Source organism: Elephas maximus, chromosome 4 (genome assembly GCF_024166365.1).
Source record: "Elephas maximus indicus isolate mEleMax1 chromosome 4, mEleMax1 primary haplotype, whole genome shotgun sequence".
In the NCBI taxonomy this organism is placed as follows: domain Eukaryota; kingdom Metazoa; phylum Chordata; class Mammalia; order Proboscidea; family Elephantidae; genus Elephas; species Elephas maximus.
In genome coordinates, this window is record NC_064822.1 from 69,363,306 (window position 1) to 69,378,604 (window position 15,299).

The 15,299-nt window shown below is 39.2% G+C and overlaps 1 protein-coding gene across 1 annotated transcript in view; it reads right to left on the reverse strand.

Annotated features, from left to right (window-relative positions):
* Window positions 1-1,368: 1,368 nt before the first annotated feature.
* Window positions 1,369-15,299, reverse strand: part of STYK1 (serine/threonine/tyrosine kinase 1) — a 62,758-nt gene continuing 48,827 nt past the window's right edge. Inside the window, exons 5-11 of the mRNA XM_049882468.1 lie at window positions 14,310-14,573; window positions 13,129-13,310; window positions 11,326-11,409; window positions 8,936-9,144; window positions 6,660-6,700; window positions 5,657-5,753; window positions 1,369-1,718 (exon numbers count right to left, since the gene is read on the reverse strand). Coding sequence (XP_049738425.1) covers window positions 1,514-1,718; window positions 5,657-5,753; window positions 6,660-6,700; window positions 8,936-9,144; window positions 11,326-11,409; window positions 13,129-13,310; window positions 14,310-14,573 — 1,082 coding nt within the window. The 3' untranslated portion in view covers window positions 1,369-1,513. The remainder of the gene's footprint in view (window positions 1,719-5,656; window positions 5,754-6,659; window positions 6,701-8,935; window positions 9,145-11,325; window positions 11,410-13,128; window positions 13,311-14,309; window positions 14,574-15,299) is intronic.

Consider the following 15,299-nt stretch of genomic DNA (forward strand, 5'->3'; position numbering starts at 1 on the left):
TGCCAGGCATCTTTCCTATAGCCATCTTAGATGTCACTCCCAGGCTACGCAGAGTATTGTTTAGAAGCACAGATCAACCGAATTGCCATTACTACAATATTTTCAATACTTTGAAGGAGTAGAAGACTACTATCACCATCCAGAAGCTCACATAAAAAGGATGACATCATCATTTTGTTCATGTGGTATTTGTACCATCCCATTATCTTCAGGAATGTCCTGGCTTGCAATGTAGCTGACAGACTGAGGTTTTCAGACCCAATAGATTTTAAATGAAAAATATATGAAAAGTTCGGGAACAGGAAGGGACAAAGAAAGAAAAATTATATTTATTGAGCACGTATGTGCCAGATGCTGTATAAATACTCTCTATCCTCACAACAACCCTGTGAGGTAAGTAATATATCCATTTTACACATGCAGAGTCTCTTTTCTGACAGTGGAGAGTGTCTCTGGAATTCTTCCAGTGGCATTAACTTCTATTAATTTACTTTTATCATCTCTATTGTAGAGATTAAGGCAGCTGTATGCCAGAAAAGTCTATAGTCACTCAATAAATATTAGTTTAATGAAATAAGTTTCATAACACATAAATGGATGACTCAAAATTAGAAGATACAACCCTTCTTTCTCAGACTACATCCTTCTCTAGCCCTTATGAAAAACCTTTCGAGATAAAGCTTTCTTGCTTGGTTTCCATGTTTGCTGTTTATTAAACAAACACACACAAAGCATTTGCATTACTGATTAAACTTTGACTTTCTAGGCTCAGTCTCCTTAGTCTTACAGGGACTAAGAAGCTAGCCTGATGAGCAATATATATCCAATGTTCTTATTCATAAATCAACTCCTCCAGCTTCCAGTTAGAAGCAGTACCAACAGTTCACCTTTCTCAGAAAGAAAGGGATTACTTTCACCTGTGCTCAAGGGGAAGCTCAAAAGTTTTCCTCCATTGTTCTCCTCCCATCCTATGTGATGAGACCAGGAGTGGAGAATTTTATGTCCTTCCTTCATTGTCTCTTTGAAGGATGGACTTGGTCCATACCTATACTCCCAAGCAGATAGAACTTTTAATTTCCTTTCTCTTCAACTCCTTATTGACTTCCAATTGTGTCATTTGATTCTAATTGCTCTAGACTTCATAATAGTCTAGATAAAAGCATGTTTCAGGAGGACACTAGTCTGGGGTGGGAGAAAACCAGCTTATTTGTGTCATGCCCCAACAACATTGCAGATTTCCAAAACCTCCTCTATCACCACTTCTATTTTGGGTCTTTAATGGAGTCTTGAGAATTGGGACAGCAGAAATGAGATTAAAAATATTTCTCAGCCTCAAGGATATGGTGTGTTGAGCCTGAGCCAACATCATTTCAGGTTTCTAGAGGAATTTGTAGGGGAAGACCTTGTCCCATCTCTCCCTTCACGCTCCCCTAGAAAGTCCATTATCAGTTCTTGGAGGAATTGGTTCCGAGAGGATATGATCAGACGTAAATGTTTCTTGCCTGGAGGGTCCTCAAAGGATGGTGTAGTTGTAGTGGAGGCTGTCCACGCTGATGCCGGCCACATCTGCGTACAGTTCAGGCACCACTAACTCTGGTACTTGCAACACAGCCTTGTCATTTGCAGTTCGAGCAGCAGCTTCTAGGCGCAAGCGTAGATCTCTAGGTGAGGGGCGGCTGTCTTCACTCCAGCGCCAGCAGGACTTCATAAGGTTATACCTGAAAGGGAAACCAGAGAAACTGACTTCCTTGGCAAGGCAAATGTATGAGCAACACGTCTCCTCTCCCAATAAACCTTAACAAAAAAGCCTGCAAGTCCAATTGTTTCATCTACTTCTCTTTGCTCTGTCTCTCATATACTAATAATTCTAATTTTCATTTTCTTAATATCAAGTCTCTTAACTTTATTAACACCCAAACCCCAAAACCCATTGCCATCGAGTCGACTCATCACAATCCTGTGTGACAGAGTAGAACTTTCCCATAGGGTTTCAGGCTGTAATCCTTATGGAGGCAGATTACCACACCTTTCTCCCAAGGAGAGGCTGGCAGGTTCAAACCACCAGCCTCTCAGTTAGCAGGCGAGCACTTTAACCACTGCACCACCAGAGCTCCTTGTCATATCAACCAGGCCTTCTAACAGGAATGACTCAAGATTTTTCTAACTAGGACCAGTATGACTTCCACTCTACAGTCAATCACTCTTTCAGAAGTTAAATGTTCTTTTCTTTAGCCATTATTAAATTGCAGAACTCCAGATCAGTACTATAACCTTCCTATTAGTAAAAGCTACAACACAGCCAAGAAAATAAGAAGTCATGGAATAATGTAAGTCATACTAATTTCAGATAATGTAATCAGATGCTTCCTTCCACGAATCTAGGTCATTTCCCCTTCTTTATAATTTAGCTTAAAATCTAACTTCTCCAGAAAATCATCTTAATCAAGATAAAAGTACTTAACATAATTAATCTATCTTTTCTTCAGTCCAGTCTATAGAGAATTTATAATGCAGTCTGGTTGCAAACACTTTTCATCATGTCCCACGCCTGCTCAAAAACTACTGTGATTTCCTACTGCTTACAATATGATGTCCACATCCTGGCCCATAGCTTCTCTACCTCATTAAAGAAAAAAAGAAAAACAAAAGAGTTACTGTTGAGTCAGTTCTAACTCATGGTGACCCTATGCATATCAGAGTAGAACTGTGCTCTACAGGGTTTTAAATGGCTGATTTTTTCAAAAGTAGATCACCAGGCCTTTCCTCCAAGGCACCTCTGCATGGACTCGAACTTTTTGATTAACAGGCAAGTGTGTTAACTGCACTACCCAGGATTCCCTGCTGTTGTTGTTAGTTGTCCTTGAGTTGATTCTGACTCAAGGTGACCCCATGTGTTACAGAGGAGAACTGCTCCATAGGGTTTTCTTGGCTGTAACCTTAATAGAAGCAAATCACCAGGCCTTTCTTCTGTGGTACTGCTGGGTGGGCTCAAACCACTAACTTATAGATTAGCAGTTGGGCACAAACTGCATAGGCCCTGACTAACTGAACCACTGAACTTCAGCCAAATCGATGTTTTGCTATGCCCTAGATGTGGTTACTAATGCCTAACTCTGCCTCTGCTCACGCCACACCCAATTTCTTGACTACCATCTCCATGGTCATCATTTCCTGTAGAACTGGTTTAAATCTCAATTCCTTTGTGAAATCTTTTCTTACAGTCTTAGTTATCTAGTGCTGCTATAATAGAATTACCACAAGTGGATGGCTTTAATGAACAAATTTACTCTCTCACAGGCTAGTTGGCTAGAAGTCTGAATTCAGGGTGCCAGCTCCGGGGGAAGGCTTTCTCTCTGTGTTGGTTCTGGGGAAGGTTCTTTGTCATCAATCTTCTCCTGGTCTAGGAGCTTCTCAGTGCAGATACCCTGGATCCAAAGGACGTGCTCTGTTTCTGGCTCTTCTTTCATGGTAGTATGAAGTCCCTCCCCCTCTGATCGATTCTTTCTTTTATATCTCAAGAGATACTGACTCAAGATACAATGTAATGCTGTAGATTGAGTCCTGCTTCATTAACCTAACCACCAATAACCCTGCCTCATTAACATCATAAAACCTGTTGCTATTGAGTCAATTCCAACTCATAGTGACCCTATAAGACAGAGTAGAACCACCTCACAGGGTTTCCAAGGAGCAACTGATGGATTTGAACTGGAGACCTTTGGTTCAGCAGCCGTAGCTCTTAACCATTGCACCGCCAGGGATCCCATTAACATCAGAGAGGTTAGGGTTTACAACACATAGGATAATTACATCAGATCACAAAATGATGGACAAGCATGCAATACTGGGAATCATGGCTTACCCAAGCTGACATACATTTTGGGGGACCCAATTCAATCCATGACACAAATCTTGGTCTAATTCCTTTCCCACACTCATAAATGCTGTTCCAACGAGACTTTGTAAATGATGCTACTTTAATAATACTGCCAACATTTACCAAGAAATTATTATAGGTAAGATACAGTACTGGGACTTAAAATGCATTATTCCATTTTAGTCTCATAATACTTTGTGCTAGGATTATTATCATCCCCACTTGAAGATAAACAATGTACAGAAAAGATAAATAATTTGTCCAAGACCAAACAGAGAGCAACTAGTAGGGCCAGGACTGAATTCATGTCTTTTTGACTCTAGAACGGGAAATTGAGCTTTCAACCAGTCTGCTATATTACTTCACATTTTATGTTCATTTTTATATTGTTTCAGGTATGTCTTCATTGAACTGTTATGTAGTTCAACATCAGGTGCCTTATCAGTTATGTGGCTCTCTCCAGTATCAAGGACAGCCTTTTACACATGGTAAATCTGAAATATGAACCCTAGTGGTGCAATAGTTAAGAACTCAGCTGCTAACTGAAAGGTCAGCAGTTTGAACCCACCAGTAGCTCCACAAGAGAAAGATATGGCAATCTGCTTCTGTCAAGATGACAGCCTTGGAAACTCTATAGGACAGTTTACTCTGTCTTTTAGGGTTGCTACAAGTCGGAATCGACTCAACAGCACACAACAATAACATGCCTGAAATAAATATTCATCAGCGATTTCATTCTAATATACTCAGCTAGCATTGCCATTTACGTATTTGTGTGTATGTTTATATATATGTAGTTATGATATCTACCAGTTATCATCTGCTTAACATAGTAACTACTTATTATCGGGAAAACCAAATACTGAAAATATACCACTTCATCGCTAAACAATTTACAAAATACCAACAATTCTAATAGAAACGTTCATTAATACATTATATTCTCTCCTGCCTTCTTATACATGATTAAACTTTTCTTGAATTCTAGAACAATCTTTTTGTGCGTGTGTCTTTTACTGGCAATAGCATTCTGCCTGTAATTTTTAATTTTTCTGTTTTCTGGCTCACCCTTCTGATTCACCAAGTGTCCCTTCCTGCTGACAATATTGTACTCTCCCTCTCCTGCCTTCTAAAGTCTTCTTAGTCCCTTCTGGTTTGCTTTGAACATATTGAGGGATGGGAAAACAGATTGTCAGTAATTTTAAAAATTAAATATTAAATAAAAGCCAATACACTCTGAATGAGTAACTCTAGTGCGATGGATTTTATGACAGCTACTTTATAACTGAAGCTGCCGGAAAACCAATATTTAGATAAATAAAACACTACTGTACCTGCACGGAGTACCTATTTTAGAAGCTTCCTGAAGAGCTAAGCTTTATTAGACTTAGATTCCTAATACACTTTCAGTGGTTGTCTCAACATTGTACGTGTGTGTGTATTTTATACATACACGTATGATTTGACAGAAACCCTGGTGGCATAGCGGTTAGGAGCGACAGCTGTTAATGAAAAGGTCTGCAGATGAAATCCATCAGGAGCTCCTTGGAAACCCTATGGGGCAGTTCTACTCTGTTCTATAGGGTTGCTATGGGTCAGGATTGGCTTGACGGCAACAGGTTTTATACGATTTGAAAGCAAATGTATTTACTGCATCGCTGTGCATGAGCATGGAAAGGGCAGCCTGGGGTCACCTGGGCCACTTTAAAAGGGCATGATTGATGGGGGAGTAAAAAGGACTTGCTCTGAGAGAAGAGCAGGCCTTTAAAAGTCACTTACATGGTGTGTGTGCAGCTACTGGGTCTCTTCATGATGTTCCTTCTTTGGAGGTACTGTAGGATGCTGGTAGGAGGCACTTCAGGATATGGTGGAGCCCCTGCCAGTATGGAAAGAATGAGAGTATCAAGAGAACTTTAGGGTCCTTCAGAATATGAACTATAACTTAACACTACTCTCCATCCCCCCTGGGGAATTGCCTACAAAAGATACAGACGTGGGAAATATAGATAAAATGTGGATGCTACCTGGTGATCAAACAAGGATATGGGTTAAAGAATTTCCAAAAAAGATGTCCAAAGGGGAGGGAAGAATGATAAGTCAGGGGAATTCTGAGCCTTTGGGAAAATAACAAAATAAGGCAAAGGGAGAAGGAAGGCCTGCCTTCCACACCCCAAATGTGGGAAGGCACTGGCGTTTCTCAGTCAAATGGATTATTTAGTCTGAAAACAACACTTTTATGTACCAAGCCTGAACATCCTATCAGTGCAAGATCACTCCGGGGTTTATCTTTTGGATTCAAAAGAATCCCTTCAAAGTTTGGGGGGAAAGAATGCAGAAAAGAAAAAAAGAAAAGGGAAGAGACAGAGGGTGCGAACAGGTTAGGAAGGCAATCATCACTTTTTAAGACTTATCTCAGGAATCAGGCTCGGATTTGACGTCAGCCCAGTTCAAACTTCAGAGCTTGTACTGAAAGCCCTTCCCAAAGCATACGCCAAAAAAAAACAAATAAATGTACCTGCATATTTGCATACAGGTACACACTACTTTGGAGCCTTCTTGGCACAGTGGTTAGGCACTTGACTACCAACCAAAATGTTGGCAGTTTGAACCCACCAGCCGCTCTATAGGAGAAAGCTGTGACAGTCTGCTTCTGTAAAAGATTTACAGCCTAGAAAACCCTGTGGGGCAGTTTAGTTGGCCCTATGGGGTCAAAATGAATGGGAATGAACTCTATGGCAATGGGTTTTGGTTTTGGACATACTACTTTGAGGATCATCCTTACCTAAAGTCACCATTTCATAGAGGAGGATCCCAAAGGACCAGCTGTGAAAGAAACAAAACAATTTGCTTAAAAAATAAATAAATAAATGAACTTTTGCTTTTCTTAAAGAGAGCTCATTTAACTATCAGAAACCTTCAGCAAGAACTCCATAAAGAAGCAACGGAGAGCTGAGGATGGGTGTTTGATAAAATAAGCAAAGTAATTACCCCATTAGAAAGCATGTCTGTCCAATTCCCTTAGAGTATTTTTTTTTATACTCTCTCTGAGGACAGGATCTACGTCTCCTTTCTGTCATATCTCACATGAATAGATGTTAACTATTATTTGCTAAATTGTGTGTGTGCACACATAAAAACACATTCACTCAAGCGTAAAGAAATTCCCCTCTGCATCTTTTTCAGCCTTTCCATTCCACCCTACTAAATTTTTCTGAAAACTAAGTTGAATGTTTAAAAAATATTCTGTAAAAATATCCTGCTAATAACATAGTTTATAAAGAAAATATTCTACATTCTACTTCGATGAGAAGTGTCTGGGGTCTTAAAAGCCTGTGAGTGGCCATCTAGGACACTCCAGTGGTCTCATTCCTTTGGGAGCAAGGAAAATGAAGAAAAACTAAAGATACAAGGGAAAGATTAGTCCAAAGGACGAATGGACCACATCTACCATGGCCTCCACCAGACTGAGTTAAGTACAACTAGATGGTGCTTGGCTACCCCCACTAACTGCTCTGACAGGGATCACAATAGAGTGTCCAGGACAGAGCTGGAGGAAAATGAGAACAAAATTCTAACTCAAAAAGAAAGACCAGACTTGCTGGCCTGACAGAGACTGGAGAAACTCTGACAGTGTGGCCCCCGGACACACTTTCAGCTCAGTAATGAAGTCACTCCTGAGGTTCACCCTTCAGCCAAAGATTGGACAGGCTCATAAAACAAAATTAGACTAAAGGAGCACACCAGCCCAGGGGTAAGGACTAGAAGGCAGAAGGGGACATGAAAGCTAGTAAGAGGGAACCCAAGGTTGAGAAGGAAGAGTGTTGACATGTCATGGGGTTGTTAACCAATGCCATAAAATAGTATGTGTACTGTTTAATGAGAAACTAGTTTGTTCTGTAGACCGTCACCTAAAATACAATAAAAAAAAAAAAAAAACTGCTTAAAAAAAAGGGCTGTCAAATTAACTATGGGTGAGGCAACTACAGAAAATTGGGAAAAATAACAATAAAAGTCTGCAGTCAAATAGCTTCACAGTTGTTTTCAAGTTTCTCACTCTATTTAGAATCATCCCAAACTAGAATTTAAAAGTAATTCATTATGGATGCTATTTACACAAGAAATACAACCTATAACTGTTTCGCAGACCTGTACTCATAGAAAAGGCCTTGGCCTTCTTTCAAAAGATTGCTAAATGCACATCTGTGTATTCTAAGTAAAAACAAAATATTTAAGGTGTGTATATTTATTTTTCTTTTAATAATTTCTGGTTTAACTGGCCTTTTGATTAAGTAGATCCACCTCCTTCAAATAAGAAGACCTCTACTGGATTAAATTTTCACATATTGGTATGACTGATATTTTCTTTTCTTTCCTATTGTTATGGATTGAATTGTGTCCTCCCTCTCTTCCCCCTCCCCCACACACAAAAAATGTGCTGAAATCCTAACCCATATACCTGGGGATGTAATTCTGTTTGGGAACAGGATTTTCCTTGTTATGTTAATTAGGTCATACCAGTGTAAACTGGGTTCTAAACCTTATCACTTCTGAGTTGTAAGAAGCAGCATAGCCACAGACAAGCAAGCAGAAACAGAGGTAAGACAGATGCCATGTGACGACGGCCAAAGAACCAAGGAATGCCAGGGCTACAGAAGCTGAGACAGGGATGTTCCCCAGAACCGACAAAGAGAGAGACTTCCCCTATAGCCAGTGCTCTAAATTTGGACTTCCAGCCTCTTAAATTGTGAAAAAATTAATTTCTGTTCTTTAAAGTCACTTACTTGTGGTAGTTCTGTTACAGCAGCACTAAAAACTAAGACACCTATGGAAGGCTGTTAATCTAACACAGAAGGAATGCTCGGAAAGGCACTAAAAAAAATCGTAGCCAAGTACTGAATATAAATTCTGTCACATAATAGCTGTGCTTCAGAGTATGTCTGACTTCTATGTAAAGATTTCATTTGTAAGTATAACTGGCAATAAACCCAATCATGTTTATCAACCGGAGGACACCCGGGTGATGAGGAATGAAATCCAAAGGGCAGGAACAAATCGTACATATCTCCTCTAATACCAGCAGGTCTCAGGAGAAGCCGTTCTGGGGCAAGCCACTTGAGAGGTATGGTTTGAGTAGAGGAGATGGCCCCTTGGGCATGGACTTCATAAGCCAGGCCCAGTCCACAGAGCTTGGCAGTCAGATCACACTGGATCAGAATATTCCTGGCTGCCACATCCCCATGGAATAGTCGTTTATCCTGGAGAAATTCCTGTCAAGATAAGATCAATGATAGATCAGCTGTTTGAGGTCATGGCTTGGGTCCAAAGCAAGGAAAGCCAGTTCTAGAAATCCTGAAAAAAGTTAAGGGCACTTTTACTCTGAACAAGTCTCCTTAATGGCATATCCGTTCCAAATCATTCACACAAATGAATCAGAGATTTTTGCATTGTGTTCAGGATTACCAACTGAGTAAGTAACTCCAATGACGTTAATATTGGGTTTGGAAGTATAATCACCCACTCTGTCAAGCACTGACCCTTGTGTGATTTCACATTCCTCTCAGTTAGAGTGGACCCACCTAGACACTGGAAAAGAGAATAGGTCCCAAGTTTCTTCCAGTAGTCCAAAAAATGAAGTAATAGATAAACAGCAAAACTGAGTGTCATAATAATGAACTTACACAGAGTTTTATAGCAACTTATTTTGTCCCTAAAATAACTACATGAGGTGATTAGGAAAGAATCTTTTAGAGAAATCTGAATGATTGCACAAGATCACACAGTTATTAAGTGGTAGTGACCAGAACCAGGTATTCTAATTCACAGGAAGTACTATTCACCCACTATAATCTCTGCTAGTAATTCTCAAATCAGGCTGCAAATCAGAATCACCTGACAGCTTTTTAAAAACGTAAGATTTTTACCCCAGATTTACTAAACCAAAATATAGGACAAGGAATCAGGTAATCTATATACATATTTTTTAAATTACCCAAAATGATTCTTTATGCGGCCAACAAAGCATTTTTGAACAACTGCACCTGGATGACACTGATTTACTGGTGTCCTTTCCCCAGCATTAATCTTTTCAAGGCATATGGAGAAGTTGAAAACTATACATGATTAAAAAGTTACAGACCGAGGTCTATGATTACTAAACAAGTTTCTGGCTGGTTTGTTTTAAGGTAAAGGTGATAATACTTTCCAATCGTTGGTGTTGAAGGAGGAAACAGTCACTAGCAATTTTACTTCTCTGTTGATTAAACTTTAAAGAATTAAAGAATGTACTAACTCCAAGGTTGTTACAAAGTAAGAAACATAGTATGTTGTTACCTTGTAGCGGGTAGCCTAGGGCCCTGATTGATGATTATAAATGTGATCAGTGTATCCCTTTAGGGCATCTCTGCAATACCGTGCAGAATACAAGGTAGGCTGTATCCTGACACCCTAATTTTAAAAAGGGAACACACCAGCTAGGCCCTCCAGACACCATAGAGAATATTCATTTATGTGATCTGCTCCCTTCCTTGCCCCATGGGAACTTCAGCTAAAATAACTGTTGTTTGTTCACCTCGCTACCTCTTTATTTTTTGTTTTCCTAAGTGTTTCCTGATTCCATTTAGATTCTTGGTATATTTGACACCTCAAGATAGCAAGATCTAGCACACACCTAAAGTAGCAGCCTCACAGAGGCCTGGTTTTCTATAGAAAAAATGCTGATTTTAAAAAATAATTACCTAAATAATTATATAGAACTAGTCATCTGAGTTTCATGAATAATTCTGGTAAAGGTATTTTTCTTTTTCCTCTTAAACTCTGAGTTTTCTCTTCTTTGCTTTAATTTAAAATAAAGGAATAACCAGACTTTTGCCCCTTCTCATTCTTTCCCTTGAACTTGTTATTCTTTTTTTAAGGATATGTATTTCCTATCACATTCAGTATCGAAGCAAGTCTGCAAGTCTCCAACCAAACATGCTCTGAACTAGTTTTTCTTGTTTCTTTCATGTATAAAATTGTATACTTCCTTCTATTTCTGAAGCCTTTCATCCATTCAGTTTCTCTTCCATATCTTGGCCCAAACGCCTTCCCTATTTGCCCCCTCTACATCTATTTGTATTAACGTAGTGGGAAAGTAGGGGTATCAAGTAAATGGACATATAGCTCTTGGCACTGGTTTTTGACCTTAAGACTCAGAAAATTTTTAAAACCCTTACTGTTCCTTCTAAATACCCCACATTGACTACTTTCTGCTTGGAATTATCAACCATGTACATTATCTAAATGATTTCATAAAGAAACGACTAAAAACAATTTATCAGTGCTTGAGTTTCTGCCTGCTAACTTCTATTTAGTTTTCTTTATACTATCTTCTGCATTTGAGAATACAAATATGGAAAATATGGCTTTCAAGAAAATCCCCACTATTTACTGTTTTTTTTTCCCAGCTTTACCAGAGCCAAAAGGACTTGCTTCCCAATGTGATATACTTGTTTTTCTGTGAGATCGTAGAGAAGACCATCCATGGTCATCACATCCTAAAGAGACAGGAAAAAAAACACACACACACACACATATCAAAGTGACTTTAACAGAAATTTTCAAAAAACAAATGAATAAAGACAGAGATACTCTGAAACACAAATTTAAAAACAAGAACGTAAAAACAGGTGTCTAAGGTTCAGAGAGACCATGTCAGATATGGAAAGCACAATGATTCATTGAACTGGAAAAACTATAAAGAATGTGGACAAATAGCAGAATAAGGGAAGAATAGAAGAGTAGGTAAGAAAGACAAGTATATATAAGACTAACCACTTGATAAAGCAGTAATTTTTTCTTGTGTATGTGTGTGTGTTTGTGTGTCTGACAGAGAGAGAGATCAGCACATTAACTCAACATGTCTTTATTGAATGCCTATGCCAGTACCTTAGAAGCTGGAGTACGAGAGTGAGCAAAATAAACATGGCTGCTGCCTTCTGGAACTTACAGTGTGGCAGACACGTGTGAATCAGAATCAAATAATTATACATAAATATATGGTGTCATGAAGGGGCATATAAGAGTAATAAGATAGCATATGATGATGGGGGAGGAGAGCTTATTTGGTTAGGAAAAACGGAGAAAGCTTTTGATGAGTTCTGAAGGGTAAGTAGGCACTAACTATGCAAAGAAGAAAAGGCAGAGAAGTTTGGTGTAAAGGGAAGAGCTCATGAAGATGATCTGAAAGGTCATTTTCAGATTTTATCTGAAAGATAAAATGAAAGAAGCTAGTGTGTCTGGCACATGGAACAGTTACAGATGAATAACCTCTTGAAAAGGTTTAAAATGCCTAGAGACTTGCATGCTCTCCTATTTACATCACTGGAGGGAAAATATTAACAGGGCCCCTTTTTCATGCATATTCAGTAGAACAATGATCACAAGTTGAGGAGGCTTAATTAATATTAAACTGGCCAGTAAGCAATTGAGAAGCTAACTAGGAAAACAGGTAGCACTTCAGAAAGAGGAATGTATAGAGAACTAGGGAAATTATAAGGAAAAGGACTTGCATTTGAGTCTGAAAATTTCTGTACGTTTTAATTTTTATAAATATGACTTTGAAGTAGAAAAACTTACATGCTGAATCAGCCCTGGTATACTAGGGATTATGTTACAGAGAGGAAGACATACTAACAATAACTACAACAATGAAATTACAGTCATTATTAGCAACAGTTACACTGTTGTGTTACAGTAGCTACAATTTTATGAGCTCTTATTATATACTAATCACTACTATGTTTTTACATACATAATTTCTCTTATTTTTAATAACTTCTTATTTCTATTTTTACACAGATTCAGAAAACTTAAGCTCAGAGAGGTGTCCAGCCAAAGTCACCCAGTTAGTAGAGGGAGTCAAAAGTCCATGCTGCAAACCTGGGCTGCTCAATACAGTAGCCATTAGCAACAAATGGCTATTTAAACTTAGATCATTTAAAATTAAATGAAATTTAAAATCCAGCTTCTCAGCCAAGCTAGCCATATTTCATGTGGTCAATAGCCACATGTGGCTAGTGGCTACCATATTGGATAGAGCAGATATAGAACATTTCTATTATCCCAAAAGTTATATTGGACACTGCTGCTCACATTCTTTCTGTTAATGCTAATAAAGTCTCTAAATTTTATCATTTGCCAGGCTAATGGACATGTTAACAGCTAATCAGCCAAGTCAAGCATTTCCCTCCTAACACCGCTGCTCTACCGCTCACCCGGCGACAGGTCCAGAGAAAGCTGAGCAGGTCCCCCTGGGCCACATATTCCAACACCATGTAGAGCGGCAGCCTTTCCGTGCAGCAGCCTTCCAGCTGTACCAGGTTCTTGTGCTTCCCCAGGTACTGATAGAATTTGATTCGCCCTAAGAAATCCTGTATCTCCTGGAGTCTAGCTGGTTCTGTGGAGGAAAGGAGAGCCAGGGGCGGTGAGCAGTTAGAGCACTACCAATAAATGAGAGACATGGAGCAAGAAGCAACCTAAGATGGGAATTCTCAAGGCTCCACAAGGGAATAGTGTAGACAAAAGAGTTAATAGAAAGGGCACCAGTTAGAAGAAGGTGATATCTCAAGTGTCACTGATCCTTTGTCAAAGGTACCATAGAATCATACATCTTAGAACTGGATAGACTTTATCTGCCTAAGTAGAGAAGTGTTATGTTGACATTAAAATAATATCACTGTCTAGGCCTTTTGATTAGTATCCTTGTTTATCCTTATCCTTGTTCTTTTTTTATGTATCCACTATTACTGATGCATATCATGAGAATCAGCAAGAATTAAATACAGTATCAGGGAAATGTATTAAACAGTGAAGAAAAATAAATAACCTCAGAATCCTAGTCCAAGTAATATCCAATATGGAGAACTCAGTTCTAAAGACAAATATCACCTATTTTATGCCAGGCACTGTTCTAGTGGAATGGATTCCTACTGAGAGTGACCAAATAGGACATCGAGTAGGTCCTACTCATAGTGACCCTATAGGACAGAGTAGAACTGCCCCACAGGGTTTCCAAGGAGTATCTAAGGAATATGAACTGCCAACCTTTCGGTTAGCAGCGAAAGTCTTAAGTACACTTCTAGGCATTAAGACTAGGCAAAGTCCATATTTTCACAAAGATTACTTTCTAGTAGTAGGGGAGAGGAAGCAGACAATAATACATCAGATGATGAATATTATGGAGAAAAATAATATGCAAGGATGAGCTAAGGGAAGAGAGCCCAAGAAGGACATTTCTGTCTCAAGTTTCTCTATTCCCTTCTTCTGTATGTAATTGTGATTATAACTATCTGTTGATTAACATCTTAATATTTACAAAGCCTGTTAGCATTAACCGATAGAGGCTCAGAGTTGAAAAGTAAAAAGGGGAAGGGAAGTCTAGCTCTTGTCATTTTACCTCTTAGAGCCTTGATTACAACACTCTTGGATTTCGCAGGGTCCCCAGTGTGCATCTTGGCTCGATAGATGGCTCCATAACTACCATTGTGGATCTGCTCCAGAACTTCAGAGAGATGCTCCCGGGGCACCTGCAACTTAGCCAAGGCAGGTGTGGTGGCTCGTAGAAGGCTTTCCACTGAGGTCTCAAGTTGCCCAAACACATTTCCTCCAAATCCTGCTGCTTCACAGCTGGGGTCCCTAGTTGAAGGCATGGGGCTAATGCCTAGAACAAAGAGATGATACCAACCAGTTTCTCTCTGTCCTTAGAACTTTAGAAAAGCAGAGTCTGGAACAACCTGGCAAGGACGTTCCTTCAGCAATTTCCTCTCTGGCCAATATGGGAATATCTTTCCATGTCTCTCTATGTACCAGCATCAATACCAACCTTGTAAAAACTCCATTACTTCAGGGCAACACAAGATGGACCCCTGGAAATTGGTAATGACATTATCTTTCTGTTTTCTTCAGGATTACCATTTCATATTCCCCATGAGTATAGTATGGAGACATTTAAGAAAGTTCCTGAATAGATACACAAACCATAGATACCTAAAGATGGTATAACTGCCAGTAAGTACTATCATTTAAGTCAGCCAAATGGCTTCCAAAGGTGGAGGAGAGTCATGAATAGCTAGTCAAGTCTAAACTATGGTTGTTCTTGCTTCTTTACGTTGTCCCAAAAGCCAAACTCTTCTATATTTCCCAGGCCATGGTCAACAATGTCTTTTGGTACTTTCTCCCTTTTGGGCCAGAATGGATTTTTCTTCAGTACGGAAAGAGAGGTTCATTCTTATTATTAAATCCACATTCATTCATTCACTTGTTCAGCAAATATCACCTAACACATGCCAAGCACTGCTCTAGTAGGGGGAATAGGCAAAATCCAGACTCTCATGAAGATTACTTTCTAGTAGTAGGAGAGAGGAAGCAGATCATAATATATTAGGCA